Genomic DNA, 18,935 nt, shown 5'->3' on the forward strand with positions numbered 1-18,935 from the left:
GGGGGGGGCGGGGCGGATGCAAATGGGCGAGCAATTCATGATTCTGCACAACGTTCCTGGTGTTTCCTCTTCAGTATTTACTCAGAGAGGCCAACGTCCACCCTGCTCCACTGGGAAATGAAACTGCTGCCCAGACAGACAGACAGACCCAGGCTGCCCGACCACAGTCTGGCGGAGGCGAAGGGACGAGGCTCCCACGGGGGGGGGGTGGGGTTGGGGTCGCAGGCCCTGCCCACCCACCTGCTGGGTTTCTCTCCTCCCCGCTCACGCCTCCTCAGGGGGAGCCAGGCTCCCGTCTGCCGGCCCCTGCCCCGCCCGGGGTGTCTCCATCAGAACCGCGGGGCCTCACATCTGGGTTTTGCATCCTTGACAGCTGAACGCAGTCCCCTCCCCTTTTTCCAGGACACGTTCACTGAGTCACGGCCTGGTCCCCACACGCCCTGGAAACCGGAATCCTCCTCTTGGGCCGGCTCCTCTCTCGTGGGGCTGGTCACACACAGGAGGCCGGTCCGATCTCAACCTTAACCAACAACTAAACGTTCAGGACCAGCACGTCCCAGATGGACCGGACCATCTGCCCTCGGGTCCTTTATGTGGAACCAGAGGGATTGGGCCCCGGGGTTACTCATTGCAGCGCAGCGCCACCTGGTGGTCAGCGGTGCTACCGGGCTGCTGGCTCCCGGAGGCCAGGAACCCTGTCCTCGCCCCCAAGGCCCGGCTCTGAGCCCTAAACCTCCAGACACCCCGCTCTGAGCCCTACACATGCCAGACACCCCACTCTGAGCCCTAAACCTCCAGGACACCCCGCTCTGAGCGCCAAACACCCCAGACACCCCACTCTGAGCCCTGAACACCCCAGACACCCCACTCTGAGCCCTACAACCCGACACCCCGCTCTGAGCCCTACACACCCCAGACACCCCGCTCTGAGCCCTAAACATCCAGGACACCCCGCTCTGAGCCCGACACACACCAGACACCCCGCTCTGAGCCCTGAACACCCCAGACACCCCACTCTGAGCCCTGAACACCCCAGACACCCCACTCTGAGCCCTGAACACCCCAGACACCCCGCTCTGAGCCCTGAACACCCCAGACACCCCGCTCTGAGCCCGACACACCCCAGACAGCCCTCTCTGAGCCCTGAACACCCCAGACACTCCACTCTGAGCCCGACACACCCCAGACACCCCGCTCTGAGCCCTAAACATCCAGGACACCCCGCTCTGAGCCCGACGCACCCCGGGAGCAGGAGCAGGACAGCGGTGTGCAGGACTCACTCCTTCCTTCTCTCGTGAGCGAACAGCTGTGACGCTCGGCCCGGCCCTGGCGTCCTGAAGACACAGCTTTAAAGGAGCCACAACCACTGTCGCCAGGAACTCCCCGCTCACCGGGAAGCCAGGCAGGTCCCGGAGCAGGTGCGTGGGTGTGAGGCGGCCCGGCAGGCGGGGCGGGAGGCAGGGGGCGGGCACGGCGGCCGCGGGGCAGCAGCAGGAGTGACGACGGCTCTGTGTGGCCATCAGGCATCAGGGACAGTCACATCCAGCCGCTGCTGCTCACCGGGCGCTCAGTCAGCCGTGGTGGCGGAGAGAACCGTGTGAGCAAAGCCCAGTGTCACCGGCTCTGATGCCTCACGAAGGAATCGAACCTGCCCGTAGGTCCCGTGTGCTCTGACCCACGGACCGTCCTGCGAGGCTCAGCCTCCTGCTGACAGCCTTTCCGGGTTCAGGAGAAGGTCGTTCCTCTCTCACCCCCGCCCCCCCAGTCCCTCGGGTCGGTCGGTCGGTCGGCCCCTCCTTCCTGGGATGCAGAGCTGCGCTCGCCCCCCCCCCCCCCCCCCACAGGCTCTCAGCTCCGAGTTCTCCGTCCCTGTTCCCCCTCCTCCCTCCATCCCACTGAAATGACGCCGGGGCCTCGGAGTCTCTCCGATTCCACTCACCCTCGCCCTGCGTTTCCTAGAGAAGCCGCCTCGCTGTACGGCCGCGATGCCAACCCCGTGGGCTCCGGCCAGAACGTGCAAACGGGAAAACCAACCCCCCCGTCAGAGGGCGGAGTGAGGGCAGGGCTCCCGGGTGCGACCATTCACACGTGCCTCCCAGCCGGCGTCCCTCCTGCTGACCAGCTGTCCGCTCCCAGTCTCTGTGCCTGGTGCTCAGCGTGGCCCAGGAGCTGCCGACGAGTGGTCACCTGGTTCTGGTTAAACTCCCGCCACCGTGGCGAGGGCAGAGCTGACCAGGGGGCCGGGCAGCTGCTCTCTGGCCTTTGAGTGCCGCACCCAGTGCGTGACGTCAATTCAAAGAGCCCGGATCCCTGGGCAGATGTTGTTCTGGCGCTTCTATGGGGGGGGGGGGGGGGGTCCTAGGTGAGAGAGGATTTAGATGGGGGGGGCCTGAGCACAGCAGGGAGCCCTCCCGACCCTCCCAGAAGCGAGGACGGCTCCTCCGGCCTGGACGCCGCCCAGTGAGACCAGCTCCTCGGCCTCAGCGGGAAGGACCCTCCGTCCAGGGTCTCCGGCCTCCGGACCCACTGAACACCTTGGAAACCAGCCTTCGTAGCCCGTGAGCACCGGCCTGTGACGGGCAGAGACCCTCTGTTTCTCCGAGAGCCTGACTGAGACGGCGTCGCGGGGAACAAGGCCTCGGGAACCTGCCGGGAGGAGGGACCTGCCCTCGCTTTGCTCCATAAACCTCAGGACCAGGGGCGGCCCCTCCCCAGTGACTAGATGTTGGAGCGCTGGGCAGGTGCGGGGCAGCCGTTCGCAGCGGGCTGCAGTCCTCCCACCCCCCCCCCCCCGCCCCCGCCGCCTCGGTCTCCCCTCCCACACGACAGGAGGGCGGAGGGAGCGGGCGGCAGGTGATCTAAGACACCTGTGACTAGAAAGAGGGAAAACCCCAAGGCCGTGTAGGCCCCGCTGACCAGCGACCAGCACAGACGGCTCATCTATTTCCAAGCGCACCTGCGAGACAGCGGCTCAGGGGAAGTCGTGTGTCATCCGGCGTCTCTCTCAGGAGGTCAGGACTGTCCCTGCTGGCAGGATAATTGGGTTTGAATTGACTCTCTTTTTTTTTAAATCCTCACCTGAGGATACTTTTCCATTGATTTTCAGAGAGAGTGGAAGGGAGAGGGAAAGACAGAGAAACAGCGATTTGAGAGAAACACATCGACTGGTCGCCTCCTGGACACACCCTGACCAGGCTCAGGCCGGGGAGGAGCCTGCAACCAAGATATGTGCCCTTGACCAGAATTGAACCCAGGACCCTTCAGTCCGCAGGACGAGGCTCTATCCACTGAGCAACATGGGCCAGGGCAAAAGAGATTCTTCATATTAAGCTAAGCAAACCCGTGCAGGATGAGTGGACAATCGCATGTTTTATTAGATACAAGGCATCACTTTAAACCCTCGGTGTAAATGCAAGGTAAGCCTTAAAGCAAGGTATGATGGTAAAATTCTGTGTTGACACGACAGACACCAACATGACTTTGCTAAATGGCAGTAAGTGATTTCGGTGGATCCGATGGTGAGAGAGGATTTAGATCGGGGACTGAGCACAGCAGGGAGCCCTCCTGACCCTCCCAGAATCCGATGGTCACCGTGGGACAGAGGCGTTGGCTGTGACGGTTCTTAAGTCCAGCAAAGACCCTTGTTGGCGTCACAAAGCATCTCGGGGTTAAGCCCACAGCAGGAGCGTCCTGTGGCCGGGGGAGCTCTGCTGATTTCAGATTCGGAAGGGAGAGGCAGAGAGAGACAGAAGCATCCACGATGAGAGAGAATCATGGACCCGCTGCCTCCTGCACGCCCCACACTGGGGATCGCAACCCAGGCCTGTGCCCTGACCGGGAACGGAACCGCGACTCCTGGTTCATAGGCCGACGCTCCACCATGAGCCACGCCGGCCGGGCCACCTTATTTCCAGCGGCTCTGCCCTGTACGTTTCTGGGAGATACCGTCTGACATTCGCGCGTCAGATTAGCTTCAGACCCACGTTGCTCGCTGAGAGCCCCATCTTTCCAGGAAAGGGGTTTGCTGCTCGTTGGCACCTGCAGCCCCAACTCAGAACAGATTCGGACAAGCGTCAGCAACTTGACTCCGAGCAGGAGGTCGGTGAAGAAAGGGGCCAGAGGCAGCGGGCAGTTTGATCGTGTTTAATGAAAAAGAAGTTACATGAATAGAAATGGACATAAAACAAAGAGGTCACGTTGGGGAAGATGGTAATAAGTAGAACACGGGACCCTCGTGTGAATCCTGAATTTACGCACATATTTCCATTCGTTATTACCCCGAACGCCCTTTAAATCCAAACGGAGCAACGGTCGTCATTTGTCTGATGTTTTCCTGAGAACTCCCCAAAATGACGTCTAAACTACCCCCTCCGTCTCCTGGGGCCCCCGGGACACACTGGAGGGGACACGTTCCCCAGGGGCCAGCACGGCGTGAAGAAACGGGCTTCTATCTGCTCTTCTCACGCCCGCAGCAGTCGGCACTGCCAACGCGCCTCTGACACAAACGCTTCTGCTAACATTTTCAGGAGGAAGCTCCGAGCTACGCGGCCGTTTGTTCCTGGGACAATCCTCGCGCGGGGACTGACATGAGCACGTCGGAGAGGCCGCTGCGTGGCGCGCAGGTGAGATGTTAACGACGCGAGATCTAAAAACATGCAGGCAGACGGCAGCGAGCACCGGGCTGGCCTGTCTGGTGGCTCGATCCTGTTCAAGATTCTCAGGGAGTCTGTCAATACTCTATCTGTGTCCTGGCTTCTAAATGAGGAGAAATATCTTCTAAATGGGAACAAATAGTGAAACACGCGGGGCAGGTTTGTTCTCGTTATCTTATTTAACGTGAAATCTCCCTCCCGTCGGGCCAGACCTCGCCGGCCCAGCTCAGAGAGAAGACAGCATGTGGGTGACCAGGAGGGGTGATGGGGTCACCGTCCCTGGGGGGGCGGGGGGGGGGGGCGGGCAGGGGCAGGACCTGCGCTAGGACGAGCCCTGCCGCTTCTGGTACTGGATGCGGAGTTTCTCCAGCTGCTCCACGCACTGGGACTGCGCCAGCTTCAAGGTGCGGTTCTCCTCCGTCAGCGCCTCGAACTCGCGGGCCAGCTGGGCGGCGTCCCCCTTCTCCTCCTCCGCCTGCGCCAGCTTGGCCAGGAGCTCCTTCCTGCAGGCGGAGCGGGAGAGCACACGCTGAAATGCACGCACGGAAATGCACAGAGGAGTCCCCTCCTCACATCTCGCCCTCTGCCCGGCCCTCCAGCCTCCCCAGCCTCAGATCCTTTATCTTTTATATACAGTGGGGCCTTGACTTACGAGTTTAATTCGTTCGGAGACCAAGCTCGTTAAGGCGCTCGTTAAGGCGCTCGTTAACTCAAATTACTCTATCAACTCAATGCAAAAAATCGGCCAAGAGGCAGCTGGTATCTCAAAAAACTCGTTAGTTGGAACAGTCGTAAGTCAAGGCCCCACTGAATACTTTTAATTGATTTTTTGGAGAGAGAGGAAGGGAGAAGGATACAAAGATAGAAACATCCATGAGAGAGAGACATCATCAGTCAGCTGCCTCCTGCACGCCCCCCTCAGGGGATCAAGCCTGCAACCCAGGCAGGTGCCCTGACCTGGAATCAAACTGGGAACCAAACCGGTGGCCTGGCTCAATGCTCAACCGCTGAGCTACACGGGCCGGGCCCAGGCCTCAGATCCTTTGGGTCCCGGCACCTCTGCTGAGACACCCAAACTAGTAAACATCTGCCAGAAAATGCTCCACGAATCCTTCGGCCGTCGGAGGAGCTGACCTTTTTAAGGGCAACAAGGAATGACAGCTGGTTCGGGGGGACCCAGGATCCTGCTTACGACTGAAGATGCCGCCAGTGTCCATGGTGGAGAGCCTGCTTCACCCTTAGCTCGTCCTCCCTCCAAATGCAGCACCTTCCTTGTCTCTTACTTCTCAGCGGAACAAATCGGCACTCGTTCTTCAGACTAAGAATTCCACCTCCCCAGCAGCTTCCCCTGATTCCGACGTCCATCCTGCAGCCTAACTTACAAAACAACATCCTTTTATTGCAGGCGGAGGACTCAGGAAGCGGCTCGAGGTGCTGGAGGGACAAACAACTCAGTTTTCAGTGGTTGAGCGTCGACCTATGAACCTGGAGGTCACAGTTCGATTCCCGGTTGGGGCACAGGCCCTGGTTGTGGGCTCGATCCCCAGTGCAGGGCGCGCAGGAGGCAGCGATCAGTGATTCTCTCTCATCATCGATGTTTCTATCCCTCTCCCTCTCCCTTTCTCTCTGAAATCAGTAAGAATATATTTAAAATTTTTTTAAATGTATTGATGTAAATACGCGTGAAAAGGAGCCCCAGACTCACAGTCCACGTTTAGATTTAATAAACCTGACCACCCACAGCAGGTCCACTGCCCCCAGGTGGGTCAGGGAGTCGCAGATGGCAGCCTCCGTTCCTCACTGTGCGACACGCCCATTCCTCCCTTCCCTGCGGGCGGGGGGGGGGGGGGGGGGGCGTGCAGAGAGACCTGGGCAGGGCACCTGCCAGGAGGGGCGTGGAGAGCACCCCAGGGTGTCAGCAACAACCTCAGGAGAGAGGAAGCGTGCCGGTGCCGGCCTGTACTCTTCAAGGTTAAGCACATCTTTGAAGGAACGGAAGAGAAGTGACAACTAAAGGCACTGAGAAGGGTGGCGGGGAGGGACGTGCTGGGCAAGGAGGCGAGTTAGCGGGACTGAGTTCGATGGTACACGGCGCCGCACAAGGTGGGATCCTCATTTAACGCTGGGCTGTGGTTAAGGGAGAGGGTGCCCTTGTTCTTAGAAATGGCCCCTGAGGTGTTGAGGGCAACGGAGCATGACATACACCCAGGGCATGGAAGGCGGGTGGAAACAGGGGGGAGAGGGGCCTGAGTGGGCGGCGGGGGCGGGGGGCAGGTAGGGGGGACGCAGACACACGTTCCTTTGTGCTATGATCTGAGTCTTCCACGGTGTTTGGAATGTACAGGCTCCCAGTAAATGCTCGCTGAATGAATGACCGAAGAGTCAGGTACCTCAGGGGCAAATACCGTATATTTTAAAGACGAGGAAGGAGAAACGCGGCTACTACAGAAGAGCCAGCGTCAAAGTCTGCTTCTTAGACGTTCAGGGCTCTGTACCTCTAAGCACAGGAGAAGCCATTTGTCCCTAATTGAATCTCAGGAAAGTTTCTTATGGACGATCGTAGAGAAATGGGTCAGTACAGCCTGGGACAGATGGTCAATAATATGTAGCAACTGTGGGTGGTGCCGGTGGGACTGGAAGTATCGGGGTCCCTCTGTAGCGAACATGATCGTCCAGCCCCGCGGACCCCAACCTTCTTTTGGCCACGCCCCCCTCAGCGTCTCTAACATCCTGATGCCCCCCCGCCCCCGACATAGAATCCTTATTGTTCAAAAAGGGACTCCTATTCAGGTGGAGGAAGCCTCAAAGGCCATGAACTTGGTCTAAACAAGCTTCCAAAGAACATGGCAGCCACAAAAGAGACAAATAAAAGGACGAAAGGACAGTGGGAGGACCGAGGAAGAAACTCACTAAGAAACTGTTTAAAAATAATAATATGAAGTGATATGAAAAAATAGCAAATAAAGTTTCAAAACAGAGAACTGAAATGCATTAAATGTCACAATATCTATTTATATGCTGTATGTGAGGCCACGCTTCTCGTATCACATCTGCTCCCTGTACCCGCGTGACAGGTGCCCCCAGGAGACTGCCACTCCCCCATCATCACTTATGCATTTTTAAAAGACCATGAGCGTACGTCTGGCCTTGCTAGTGGTTATCTCCGTATGAACACCCTCTTCCAATGCTTTGCATAAACCCCCTAAAATTCTGTACCTTTTTTTTTTTTCAACTCGATAATAAAAAGACAGCCCAGCTGATGTTTTTAAACGGCCAGAGAGCTAAAAGGACACGTCGCCAAGAAGACACAGAAATGCCAAGGCCCACGAGAGGGGCTCAGTGTGGTTAGCCATCGGGATGTACAAACCACAACCCCATGAGGGCGACTATCACCCAGAAGACGTGCCCCCCAAAGGCGTGGAGAACCGGACGCCCCGACATCTCGGCTGAAACGCTAACGTGGTGCGGCCACTTCAGACCGAGGCAGCTGCTCACAGCGACGCGCTGAGCCGTCAGGGGCCTTGGCCAGCCCACCCCGAGGCCCACAGCACAGGTCAGCTGGCAGCACGTGTCCACACACGACCTGGCCCATGGATGAGTGTCTGTAGCAGCATCAGCCCAGCAGCCCACAGTGCACACACCTCGAATCCATCGCAGACGAAATGGATTAATAAAGTCTGGTCCGTCCACACACGGAATGTTATTCAGAATAAGCAGGGATGCAGGACGATGCAGGGAGCGTGGGTGAACCTGGCAAACATCGTGCTCCATAAAGAAGCCGTTCTCAAAGGGCACGGAGGGTCTGACGGCATCTGGGTGTCCCGGACAGGAGCCCACAGGGGCCGAGGGCAGCGAGCGCAGCCAGGGGCTGGCGGGGGCGGGGAGCTGCCGGCTGCTCAAGGGTCCAAAAGTCCTTCCCCTCCCCTCCCCTCCCCTTTTCCGGGAGGACAAAGCCCTACCATGGGAGGGTGCTGTGCACCTGGAGACACTTTAACCACCGAACCGGCCCACCCGACGTCACAACGACGCATCGATTCTCTCACGTTCCAAGTCTGTCTTTTAAACACCGTGTCTCCTGGCCAATGGTTCTCCTTTGATTAAGATAAAATGCTCGCTCTGGAGCAGTGGTTCTCAACCTTGGCTGCACATTAGAATCACCCGGAAATCAGGATTTTAAAAAGATTCCCAGGTGATTCTAATGTGCAGCCAAGGTTGAGAACCACTGCTCTAGAGCCGTGGTCAGCAAACCGAGGCTCGTGAGCCACATGCGGCTCTTTGGCCCCTTCAGTGTGGCCACGAAGTTTCAATCGCACTGTAAGTGCACTCCCGCACGTGGTATTTTGTGGAAGAGCCACACTCAAGGGGCCACATTTTGCCGACCACTGCCTAGAGCAAAGCGACCTCCACTGATTGCAAATGTAGCGGCAGAACCTATTGCTGTTTCATGATGGACATTAAACACTTCCTGTCAAACAGCTCAGGGACCAATTCCAAGTAAAAAAATGTCTATATCTCATGCCCATGTGCTTCCATTACAGATGCAAAACTGCGTGTAAAAAACTCACACTATTTACTGAAAAAGCCTGTGCACCTTTCGTGTTACTGTGTGTGTAATTATATAGAAATATTCACACGCAAGAAGCCTGGAAATAAAAATGGATTCAGGAGTCGTGTACAGATGTAAGAATGCTTAGTAATTTTTTTAAAAAGCTTTCAATAAAATTGCCCTTTTTTTCCCAACAGAAAAGGGGACAATGCCAATAACAGTAAAAGCAGGCTTTTCTCACGTTGTTGGTGAATAGGCCAGAAATAATTATTTAAATTAGAGTCACTCTGTGCTGAGTTTATAATTCTAAAAGAAGTTTACCTGTTCAGTGCCAGGGCTTAAAACAGCAGGTACAACCAGCTCCCCCGGCTCTGCGTCTCCCAAACGGCCCGGGCGCCCCCCGCTGGCGAAGGGAGGAAGCTCAGCCGCAGAAACTCCCACGGGAGCTCCTCCGGGTCCCAGGGCCCGGCCTGAGCCCCTGACCCTCACCATCACCAGGGCCCGGCCCGAGCCCCTGACCCTCACCATCACCAGGGCCCGGCCCGAGCCGTGACCCTCACCATCACCAGGGCCCGGCCCGAGCCCCTGACCCTCACCATCACCAGGGCCCGGCCTGAGCCCCTGACCTTCACCATCACCAGGGCCCGGCCTGAGCCCCTGACCCTCACCATCACCAGGGCCCGGCCTGAGCCCCTGACCTTCACCGTCACCAGGGCCGGCCTGAGCCCCTGACCCTCACCATCACCAGGGCCCGGCCCGAGCCCCTGACCCTCACCATCACCAGGGCCCGGCCTGAGCCGTGACCCTCACCATCACCGGGGCGACCGGGCAGCCACTTCAGGAAGCGAAGGGAAGAAAGCCTCATCCAAACATCAGAAAACAGCCCTCCCTGAGGTCGAGCCCAGGGGCCACCTTCCCTCACGTGGAAACACAGCTCGTTTAGGAAAACATCTGCTGCCGAAGGAGTTTCTGCCTCAGAGATTGTTAGTGAAACGATGACCCGGGAACCCTGGCAGGACCCCGTCCCCGTCATCACGTGAGATGTGACCGGCTTCCGTCCCAACTCTTCACCGCCGCCTTCACTGCTGCTATTGTCTCTGTATTTTAAATACAGACCAAAGGACTTCCAGATAAAATGTGGACGCGGAGGCTGTTACAGTCTCCTGTAAGCACTGCACATAACCACCATAAATCTCTCTCTCTCTCTCTCTCTCTCTCTCTCTCTCTCACACACACACACACACACACGTGCGCGCAGACACACACACACAATCCCACTGGGTGGCTGGGATTGGAGTCTGTAGGGAGCAGACCTGAGGTGGGTAACTATCGATGACAACCAGCTACAAAACTGCCAGAAGTAGCCGGCCGGCGGGGCTCAGTGGTTGAGCATCGACCTATGAACCAAGAGGCCACGGTTCGATTCCCGGTCAGGGCACATGCCCAGTTGCAGGCTCGATCCCCAGTAGTGGGTGTGCAGGAGGCAGCCGATCTCTCTCATTGATGTTTCTGTCTCTCTCTCCCTCTCCCTTCCTCTCTGAAATCAATAAAAATATATATTAACACACACACACACAAGTGCCAGAAGTCTCATTCTTGTGGGCTTTCCTCTCTGGGGAACAGAGCTGGTCCCTGCGGAAGGCGGGCAGGGGCAGGGGCTAAGCCGTCCTCCGAGGGGGCCCGAGGGAGGAGGAAGGAGGGAGGTGCCAGGGGGGCAGAGGCAGAGGTGGGGCGGGGGCAGTGCCCTCGAAGGCGAGGAGTGAGGGGCCTTCAGAGGCACGAGGCCACCTGCAGGTCTGAATCGGGCCGAGCACGGGGCTCCCAGGCCTACCGTCCATATCACAGCCCCAAACGGCAGAAGCAGGAATGAAGAAAAAGGAATTTGAGAGACTTTATGAGAAAGGAAAGGGGAAGAAAGGCCGCGAGTGGCTGAGCTGGGGTCTGGGTGGCTGAGCTGGGGTCTGGGGGGCTGAGCTGGGGTCTGGGGGGCTGAGCTGGGGTCTGGGGGGCTGAGTGGGGTCTGGGGGGCTGAGCTGGGGTCTGGCCGGCACTTCTGCGGTTTGGCAGGTTGTGTGGACTCGCTCCCCTGGCCCCCGGGCCGCCCTCTCTCAGAGGCAGCTCTGCCTCTTGGTGTTTCCTGCTGCGCTGGCGGCCACAGCGGTTACTGCTCTAAGCAGGAGAGCAGGAATGGGTTCCCGCAAACACCAGAGGAGCCACACGCACGCTGCTGTCCTGGCGTATTTTTAAATGCGACATACGGAGACATAGACCAGTGATGGCGAACCTTCTGAGCTCAGCGTGTCAGCATTTTGAAAAACCCTAACTTAACTCTGGTGCCATGTCACATATAGAAATTTTTTGATATTTGCAACCATAGTAAAACAAAGATTTATATTTTTGATATTTATTTTATATATTTAAATGCCATTTAACAAAGAAAAATCAACCCAAAAAATGAGTTCGCGTGTCACCTCTGACAGGCTTGTGTCATGGGTTCGACATCACTGACATAGACGTGCAGATCCTATAACTTGGTGGGGGGGTCTTCCATTGCACCCCACATGAAGAGCCACTCTCGTTGGTTTAGATAACAAAGTCCCCCAGCACCTCAACTGAGTTTACAGATAAACACATAACTACCTGTTTTTCGCTGTCAGGACACCACAATTCACACACACTCACACACACTCACACTCATATACACACACACAAACACAGTCATACACACACACACACACTCACACACACACTCATATACACACACACAGTCATACACACACACACACACACACTCACACACACACTCATATACACACACACAAACACAGTCATACACACACACACACACTCACACACACACTCATATACACACACACAAACACAGTCATACACACACACACACACTCACACACACACTCATATACACACACACAAACACAGTCATACACACACACACACACACTCACACACACTCACACTCATATACACACACACAAACACAGTCATACACACACACACACACAGGAACAGACTTCGGAGGCTGCAGATTAGGCAGGTCCTCCTGTGACTCACCACTGGTCACGCTATTAATCAGCTTCCTCGGTCCCTTCCTGAAGCTTTTCTCAGGACGCAGCCTGTGTGTAAGGTCCAGTCTGCACACACCAGTTTGTGAAAACCCTCAGACCAGAACGCGTCTCAGACGTGTGAGGAGAGCGCGGTGTTTCTGATCTCGCAAACGCCTTGAACCCCATAACCAGAGTCCAGGTAGGATGTGTGTGAAACACAGAAAGCAACGAGGAAGGAAAGGCCTGCGGCCGGCTCAGGGCCTCGGGGTGAGCTCGGGTCCCCACCCAACCCACACTCCCCGCCGCGCCCTGCGCAACCGCCTCGCTGGGTCTCCAAAGGGTCCTGACAGCTTCATGAATTCCTTGCTTTGATTTAAACATTAAGTAATAAGTATATATGAGATGTCTCTCCGGAAGAGTGAGGGGAGAAGCAGAGAATGAAGGACAATATTTGGACTCAGTCAACACGCATGTGTCACTCATCCAACACGAATACGTCACCCCAGCCCTAACCCCCCCTTAGTGGCTTGCCTACCTGCTGTGGGAACCCCACCAGGGAAGCATTCAGCACCAGCCACACACAGCCGAGGAGGGCTGGGCCTCTGGGCACGTGCGCAGGGAACAGTACTGCTCTGGGGTGTTTTGGCATTTTTAACTTCCTGAGCTAAAAATGCTTATTAAAAACTTAAGTTTGGGGGAAGAAAGCGCCCTGTTGTCCCTCACTGCTCGCAGAGCATTGGCCCTCCAGCGGTGCCACTTGGATCATTTCTGGGACAAAAGGACGGACAGGAAGGTGCCCAGCAACCTCAGAACCCCAGGACGTCAGCCCCTGCCCCCAGCTAAGCCCCTAAGCCTGGCCCCGCCCCACCCCACCCCACCCAGCTCAGCCTGGCCCCGCTCAACTCAGCCTGGCCCCGCCCCTCCACTCAGCCTGGCCCCCCAGCTCAGCCTGGCCCCGCCCCTTCACTCAGCCTGGCCCCCCAGCTCAGCCTGGCCCCGCCCCTCCACTCAGCATGTCCCCCGCCCAGCTCAGCCTGGCCCCGCCCCTTCACTCAGCATGGCCCCGCCCAGCTCAGCCTGGCCCCCGCCCCTTCACTCAGCATGGCCCCGCCCCTCCAGCTCAGTCTGGCCCGCCCCTTCACTCAGCCTGGCCCCCCAGCTCAGCCTGGCCCCGCCCCTTCACTCAGCCTGGCCCCCCAGCTCAGCCTGGCCCTGCCCCTTCACTCAGCCTGGCCCCCCAGCTCAGCCTGGCCCCGCCCCTTCACTCAGCCTGGCCCCCCAGCTCAGCCTGGCCCCCGCCCCTCCACTCAGCCTGGCCCCCCCAGCTCAGCCTGGCCCCGCCCCTTCACTCAGCCTGGCCCCCCAGCTCAGCCTGGCCCCGCCCCTTCACTCAGCATGGCCCCGCCCAGCTCAGCCTGGCCCCGCCCCTTCACTCAGCATGGCCCCGCCCCTCCAGCTCAGTCTGGCCCGCCCCTTCACTCAGCCTGGCCCCCCGCTCAACTCAGCCTGGCCCCGCCCCTCCACTCAGCATGTCCCCGCCCAGCTCAGCCTGGCCCCGCCCCTTCACTCAGCCTGGCCCCCCAGCTCAGCCTGGCCCCGCCCCTCCACTCAGCCTGGCCCCCCCAGCTCAGCCTGGCCCCGCCCCTTCACTCAGCCTGGCCCCCCAGCTCAGCCTGGCCCTGCCCCTTCACTCAGCCTGGCCCCCCAGCTCAGCCTGGCCCCGCCCAGCTCAGCCTGGCCCCCCAGCTCAGCCTGGCCCCGCCCCTCCACTCAGCCTGGCCCCCCAGCTCAGCCTGGCCCCCCAGCTCAGCCTGGCCCCGCCCCTCCACTCAGCCTGGCCCCCCAGCTCAGCCTGGCCCCGCCCCTTCACTCAGCCTGGCCCCCCAGCTCAGTCTGGCCCGCCCCTTCACTCAGCCTGGCCCCCCAGCTCAGCCTGGCCCGCCCAGCTCAGCCTGGCCCCGCCCCTCCACTCAGCATGTCCCCCGCCCAGCTCAGCCTGGCCCCGCCCCTTCACTCAGCCTGGCCCCCCGGCTCAGCCTGGCCCCGCCCCTCCACTCAGCCTGGTCCCCCCAGCTCAGCATGGCCCCGCCCAGCTCAGTCTGGCCCGCCCCTTCACTCAGCATGTCCCCGCCCAGCTCAGCCTGGCCCCGCCCCTCCACTCAGCATGTCCCCGCCCAGCTCAGCCTGGCCCCGCCCCTTCACTCAGCATGGCCCCGCCCCTCCAGCTCAGTCTGGCCCGCCCTTTCACTCAGCATGTCCCCGCCCAGCTCAGCCTGGCCCCGCCCCTCCACTCAGCATGTCCCCGCCCAGCTCAGCCTGGCCCCGCCCCTTCACTCAGCCTGGCCCCCCGGCTCAGCCTGGCCCCGCCCCTCCACTCAGCCTGGTCCCCCCAGCTCAGCATGGCCCCGCCCCTCCACTCAGCCTGGCCCCGCCCAGCTCAGCCTGGCCCGCCCCTTCACTCAGCATGGCCCCCGCCCCTCCAGCTCAGCCTGGCCCCGCCCCTTCACTTAGCATGGCCCCCGCCCAGCTCAGCCTGGCCCCGCCCCTCCACTCAGCATGGCCCCGCCCAGCTCAGCCTGGCCCCGCCCCTCCACTCAGCCTGGCCCCGCCCCGCCCAGCAGCCCGGACGGCACCTACTTCCGCTCCTCGAGCAGCGCGATCTCCTGGCGGACCTCGTGGTACTCCTCGGCGATCTGGCAGTGCTGCTGGAAGACCTGCATGGACTCCAGGGAGTCATGTCGGGGCGGCAGCGGCTTGGGAGCAACAACAAGAAATCAGTCCACGTTCTCGCGTCAGAAGAAACAACCAGCGCCTGCCCTCCGGATGGTCTTGGGGGGCGGGGGGCGTGAGAACAGCATCGTCAGCAGAATCCTGCTGGTTCCAATGGACGGACCCAGAGGTGGACCGACAGCCCACTCACCTCCGGAGCCAGTCACGCAGCCCCGGCCCGAGCGGGGACCGCACACGTCGTTCTCCCACGGACGGCGCAGGCGTGTGTCCGTGGGGCTGGCTCTCCCGTCCCGCAGCCCAGGCGGCATCTCCCTCCGGGAGCAGCCGGCCAGGAAGGCTCACTCCTAGACATGCGCCCGGACTGCAGCTGCAGCGAGGGTCTGGGTCTGGGCCGGGAGAGTGTCTGCAAGGACGAGGTGCCACCCGGGCCGAGGAAAGGAGGGAGGACCAGGCGGCCGGGGAGGGCCAGCTCCTTCCACTCCTCCACCCACGAGGGCAGGCCCGCACGGCGACCTCACTCCCTAACAGCCGCGGGCAAACTACGACCGCGGGCCGGCCCGTTTGAAATGAATAAAACTAAAAAAAAAAAAAAAAAAAAAAGACCGTACCCTTTAATGTAATGATGTTTACTTTGAGTTTATATTAGTTCACACAAACACTCCATCCATGCTTTTGTTCCGGCCTCCGGTCCAGTTTAAGAACCCATTGTGGCCCTCGAGTCAAAAAGTTTGCCCACCCCTGCAACACGTTGAAAAGCCTCGATTTCCTGAGTTTATAATCGAATTTCAGTTATTCAAATCATTCTTTTTAGAAACACTCATTAATAGTCTTTTAAGGAGCTTTTTAAATCACCCTTTTCCATTATTTATAGAAAAATGCTATATGATATCTGAGAAACAGGAGCTCATTGTTAGCTTTTCCGTCTAACTCTAACCCTCTTCTCACCGAGGCCTGTACGTGTGAGCTGTGCGTCCGACTGGCCGTGTTCTCACCTTTTCTATGTTGGTAACTTGAGAACGAACGAACTTCTTACTGCCACACCCCTCAGTACATTCTGCAAGAACACAGACTTTTTGGGGTGTCATAGTTAGGGACCCCCACTAGGTACAACAGAAATTCTATAGAGTTTCTTGTCTGGTTGATGAATGAGATGAGCCTCCCCATTGATCATGAGGCCTCTGAGTAGAGATCTTTTAAAAGAAATAAAGGTTTGAAATAGATTTGGAGGAAATGTACCTTCCTGTGGAACATCTGTTGTGTCCTAATTAATGGAAAATCTAATAAAAATTACATTATGCGGCATCTTTCCCTATCGTCCATGAACACACTCACAGCATGAGCTCAGCCTGTGGGGAAACCCCTTTCTATATAGAAATAAACTGAAAAGTCGGGCCGGGCAGTCCTACAGTACCACTCGCCCTGCCAGACAGAGCTGCCGCCAGAGGAATTCAGAACGCCTGGCCCTCCACCTCTGGCCCTGAACTCACCACCTCATCAGCTCTCACCTGTTCCACTGGCTCGTTTCCAGGGATAACAGTGAGGAGATGAAAGCAATTTACTCTGGGCAGCTGAGCTGGGAGTCAGGCCCCAGGCCTACAGGGATAGCGTGTTGGGAGGCGTGTTGGGACGCCATGCATCTGTGTCCTGATCTCGTGAAACTCGCCAACTACACCCAGTTCAGTCAGTAACTTGCCATGTGTAGGAGCCTGACCCTGAAAGTCAGCAGTTACCTACGTGATGGCAACAGATCCCAGGGCTCTGCAGCGACTCACGTGCGCTAGAGGCTACAGGCGAGAGCAGCCACAAAAAAGGGGAACTGTCCTTTGCTGCCACAATTTAAAAGGAAAACTGAAAATTAGACATAATTTTCTTAAGAAGAGAAAGGCCTCTTCCCATCCCCCCCCCCCCCCCCCCTTAGCTTTTTATTAACTGGAATTTTTTTCACGGGCTCTTTTATATATATACTAGAGGCCTGGTGCACAAAATTCATGCACGGGGGGTGGGTGTCCCTCAGCCCGGCCTGCACCCTCTCCAATCTGGGACTCCTTGGGGGATGTCTGTGGGATCGGGCCTAAACCGGCAGTTGGACATCCCTCTCACAATCTGGGACTGCTGGCTCTTAACCACTCACCTGCCTGCCTGATCACCTCTAACTGCTCCCCTGCCAGCCCAATCGCCCCCAACTACCCTCCCCTGTTGGCCCAATCGCCCCCAACTGCCCTGCCCTGCAGGCCTAGTCATCCCCAACTGCCCTCCCCTGCCAGCCTGGTTGCCCCCAACTGCCCTCCCCTGCTGGCCATCTTGTGGTGACCATCTTGTAACGACATCTCACGGCACCACCTAGGCTTTTATTATATAGGATACATACACATATATGTGTATTTATATATATATGATTTTTTATTGATTTCAGAGAGGGATGCTGGAGGCTGGTCCATCCTTGCTGCTTGACGCAGTCGCTGCAGGAAAGAGGGATCTGCACAGCATGTGTGGACCTGGCGTATGTAGCATACTGTTTTTAATATGTTTGCTCCCTTTAGCGCCATGTGTTTTAACCAAGGTCACCTCTCCGAGAAAGGTTGTTTCCCCAGGTGGGGATCTTTCCCTGAGGTTAGGGAGGGAATACAACCCCTTAATTAAGTGCCAGGCGGGTAGTTAAGCTACATGGTCTTTACTCCCTGGAATGAAGATGAGAAACACCTTGTAATAGAAATTGACAGGATTAAAATCGGCTGGTATAAATACGGATGTAACAAGACAATAAACGTCAGATCCTCATCAGTTCCTGACCAGAACTCCGACCAGAACTTTGGCTGGAGATCCTGGCTATAGGCCCTGACTAGGCTGCTGACCAACTGAAGGCTGTCTTCGTGTCATTCCTTCTTCACCGACTCCGTCCACACCTTTGGGGACCCCTGGACCTGCTGGGATTGGACCCCAGCAGAGGGATAGATAGAAACATCAATGATGAGAGAGAATCATAGATTAGCTGCCTCCTGCACTCCCCTCACTGGGGATCGAGCCTGGGCATGTGCCCTTGACCAGAATCAAACCTGGGACCTTTCAGTCTGCAGGTTGATGCTCTATCCACTGAGCAACACCAGCCAGGGTTCACAGGTTCTTTTTTTATTAGCGCTTCTTAATTGTGGAAAATTCAAAGACATAATTATGTACAGGTAGTGGGACCCTACTGCTAAGGGTATTTGAGGAGAGGGGACGTTTCAGGATATTCAATGTCCTCGTGTGCGCTTAGCAGCATGGCCGTGCTACTCATCTATAATGATAAAAGCATAATATGCTAATTAGACTGGACGTCCTTCATGGCAGGCGGGGGCCAAGGCAGAGGCCTCGCAGCCGCCGTGGCGGTGGAGGTCGAGCCTCATGCACGAATTTCGTGCATCGGGCCTCTAGTACATAATCATGTTTTAAAGATTTCCCACGGGTAAGAAGCAACACCAATTTTAAAAGCACAAACCAAACATGCTCAGCGTTCCGGGGGGGAAACGTGCCTGGTCCTATGAGCTCCTTCTTCACCCCAACCTGCCCCGTAAACGCCGCACCACACCAGGCCTCCCACTCTGCATGAACGCCCTGGAGAGCAAGATGGGTCTTTTTGAAGAGAGGACGGGCGTTATCTTGCACAACCCACACGACACGGTAAAATGATCGTGTGGTTGTGAGGGGCTGAGCAGGGAGGAGCTGCTGTGTAACGGGGAGCGGGTCCGTCTGCAAGAAGAGAAAGGCCTGCAGATGGTTCCACGACAGCGTGAATGTGCTTACACCCGAGTGCACGCTCAGAACTGGCTGAGATGGTAGCATTTACAATATGCGTTCTTTACCAGAATAAAACAAGTTAATGCAGCCCAGCCGGCGTGGCTCAGTGGTTGAGCGTCGACCTATGAACCAGGAGGTCGCGGTTTGATTCCCGGTCAGGGCACATGC

The 18,935-nt window shown here is 57.6% G+C and overlaps 1 protein-coding gene across 1 annotated transcript in view; it reads right to left on the bottom strand.

Annotated features, from left to right (window-relative positions):
• Nucleotides 1-4,128: 4,128 nt before the first annotated feature.
• MAP3K7CL (MAP3K7 C-terminal like) overlaps nucleotides 4,129-18,935 on the bottom strand; it is a 31,590-nt gene continuing 16,783 nt past the window's right edge. Inside the window, exons 4-5 of the mRNA XM_070403706.1 lie at nucleotides 14,901-15,016; nucleotides 4,129-5,155 (exon numbers count right to left, since the gene is read on the bottom strand). Of these exons, the coding sequence (XP_070259807.1) occupies nucleotides 4,975-5,155; nucleotides 14,901-15,016 (297 nt within the window). The 3' untranslated portion in view covers nucleotides 4,129-4,974. The remainder of the gene's footprint in view (nucleotides 5,156-14,900; nucleotides 15,017-18,935) is intronic.

The sequence above is a fragment of the Myotis yumanensis genome, unplaced genomic scaffold, assembly GCF_028538775.1.
Source record: "Myotis yumanensis isolate MYYU_CA2020_CCGP unplaced genomic scaffold, mMyoYum1.0.hap1 SCAF_2, whole genome shotgun sequence".
In the NCBI taxonomy this organism is placed as follows: Eukaryota; Metazoa; Chordata; class Mammalia; order Chiroptera; family Vespertilionidae; genus Myotis; species Myotis yumanensis.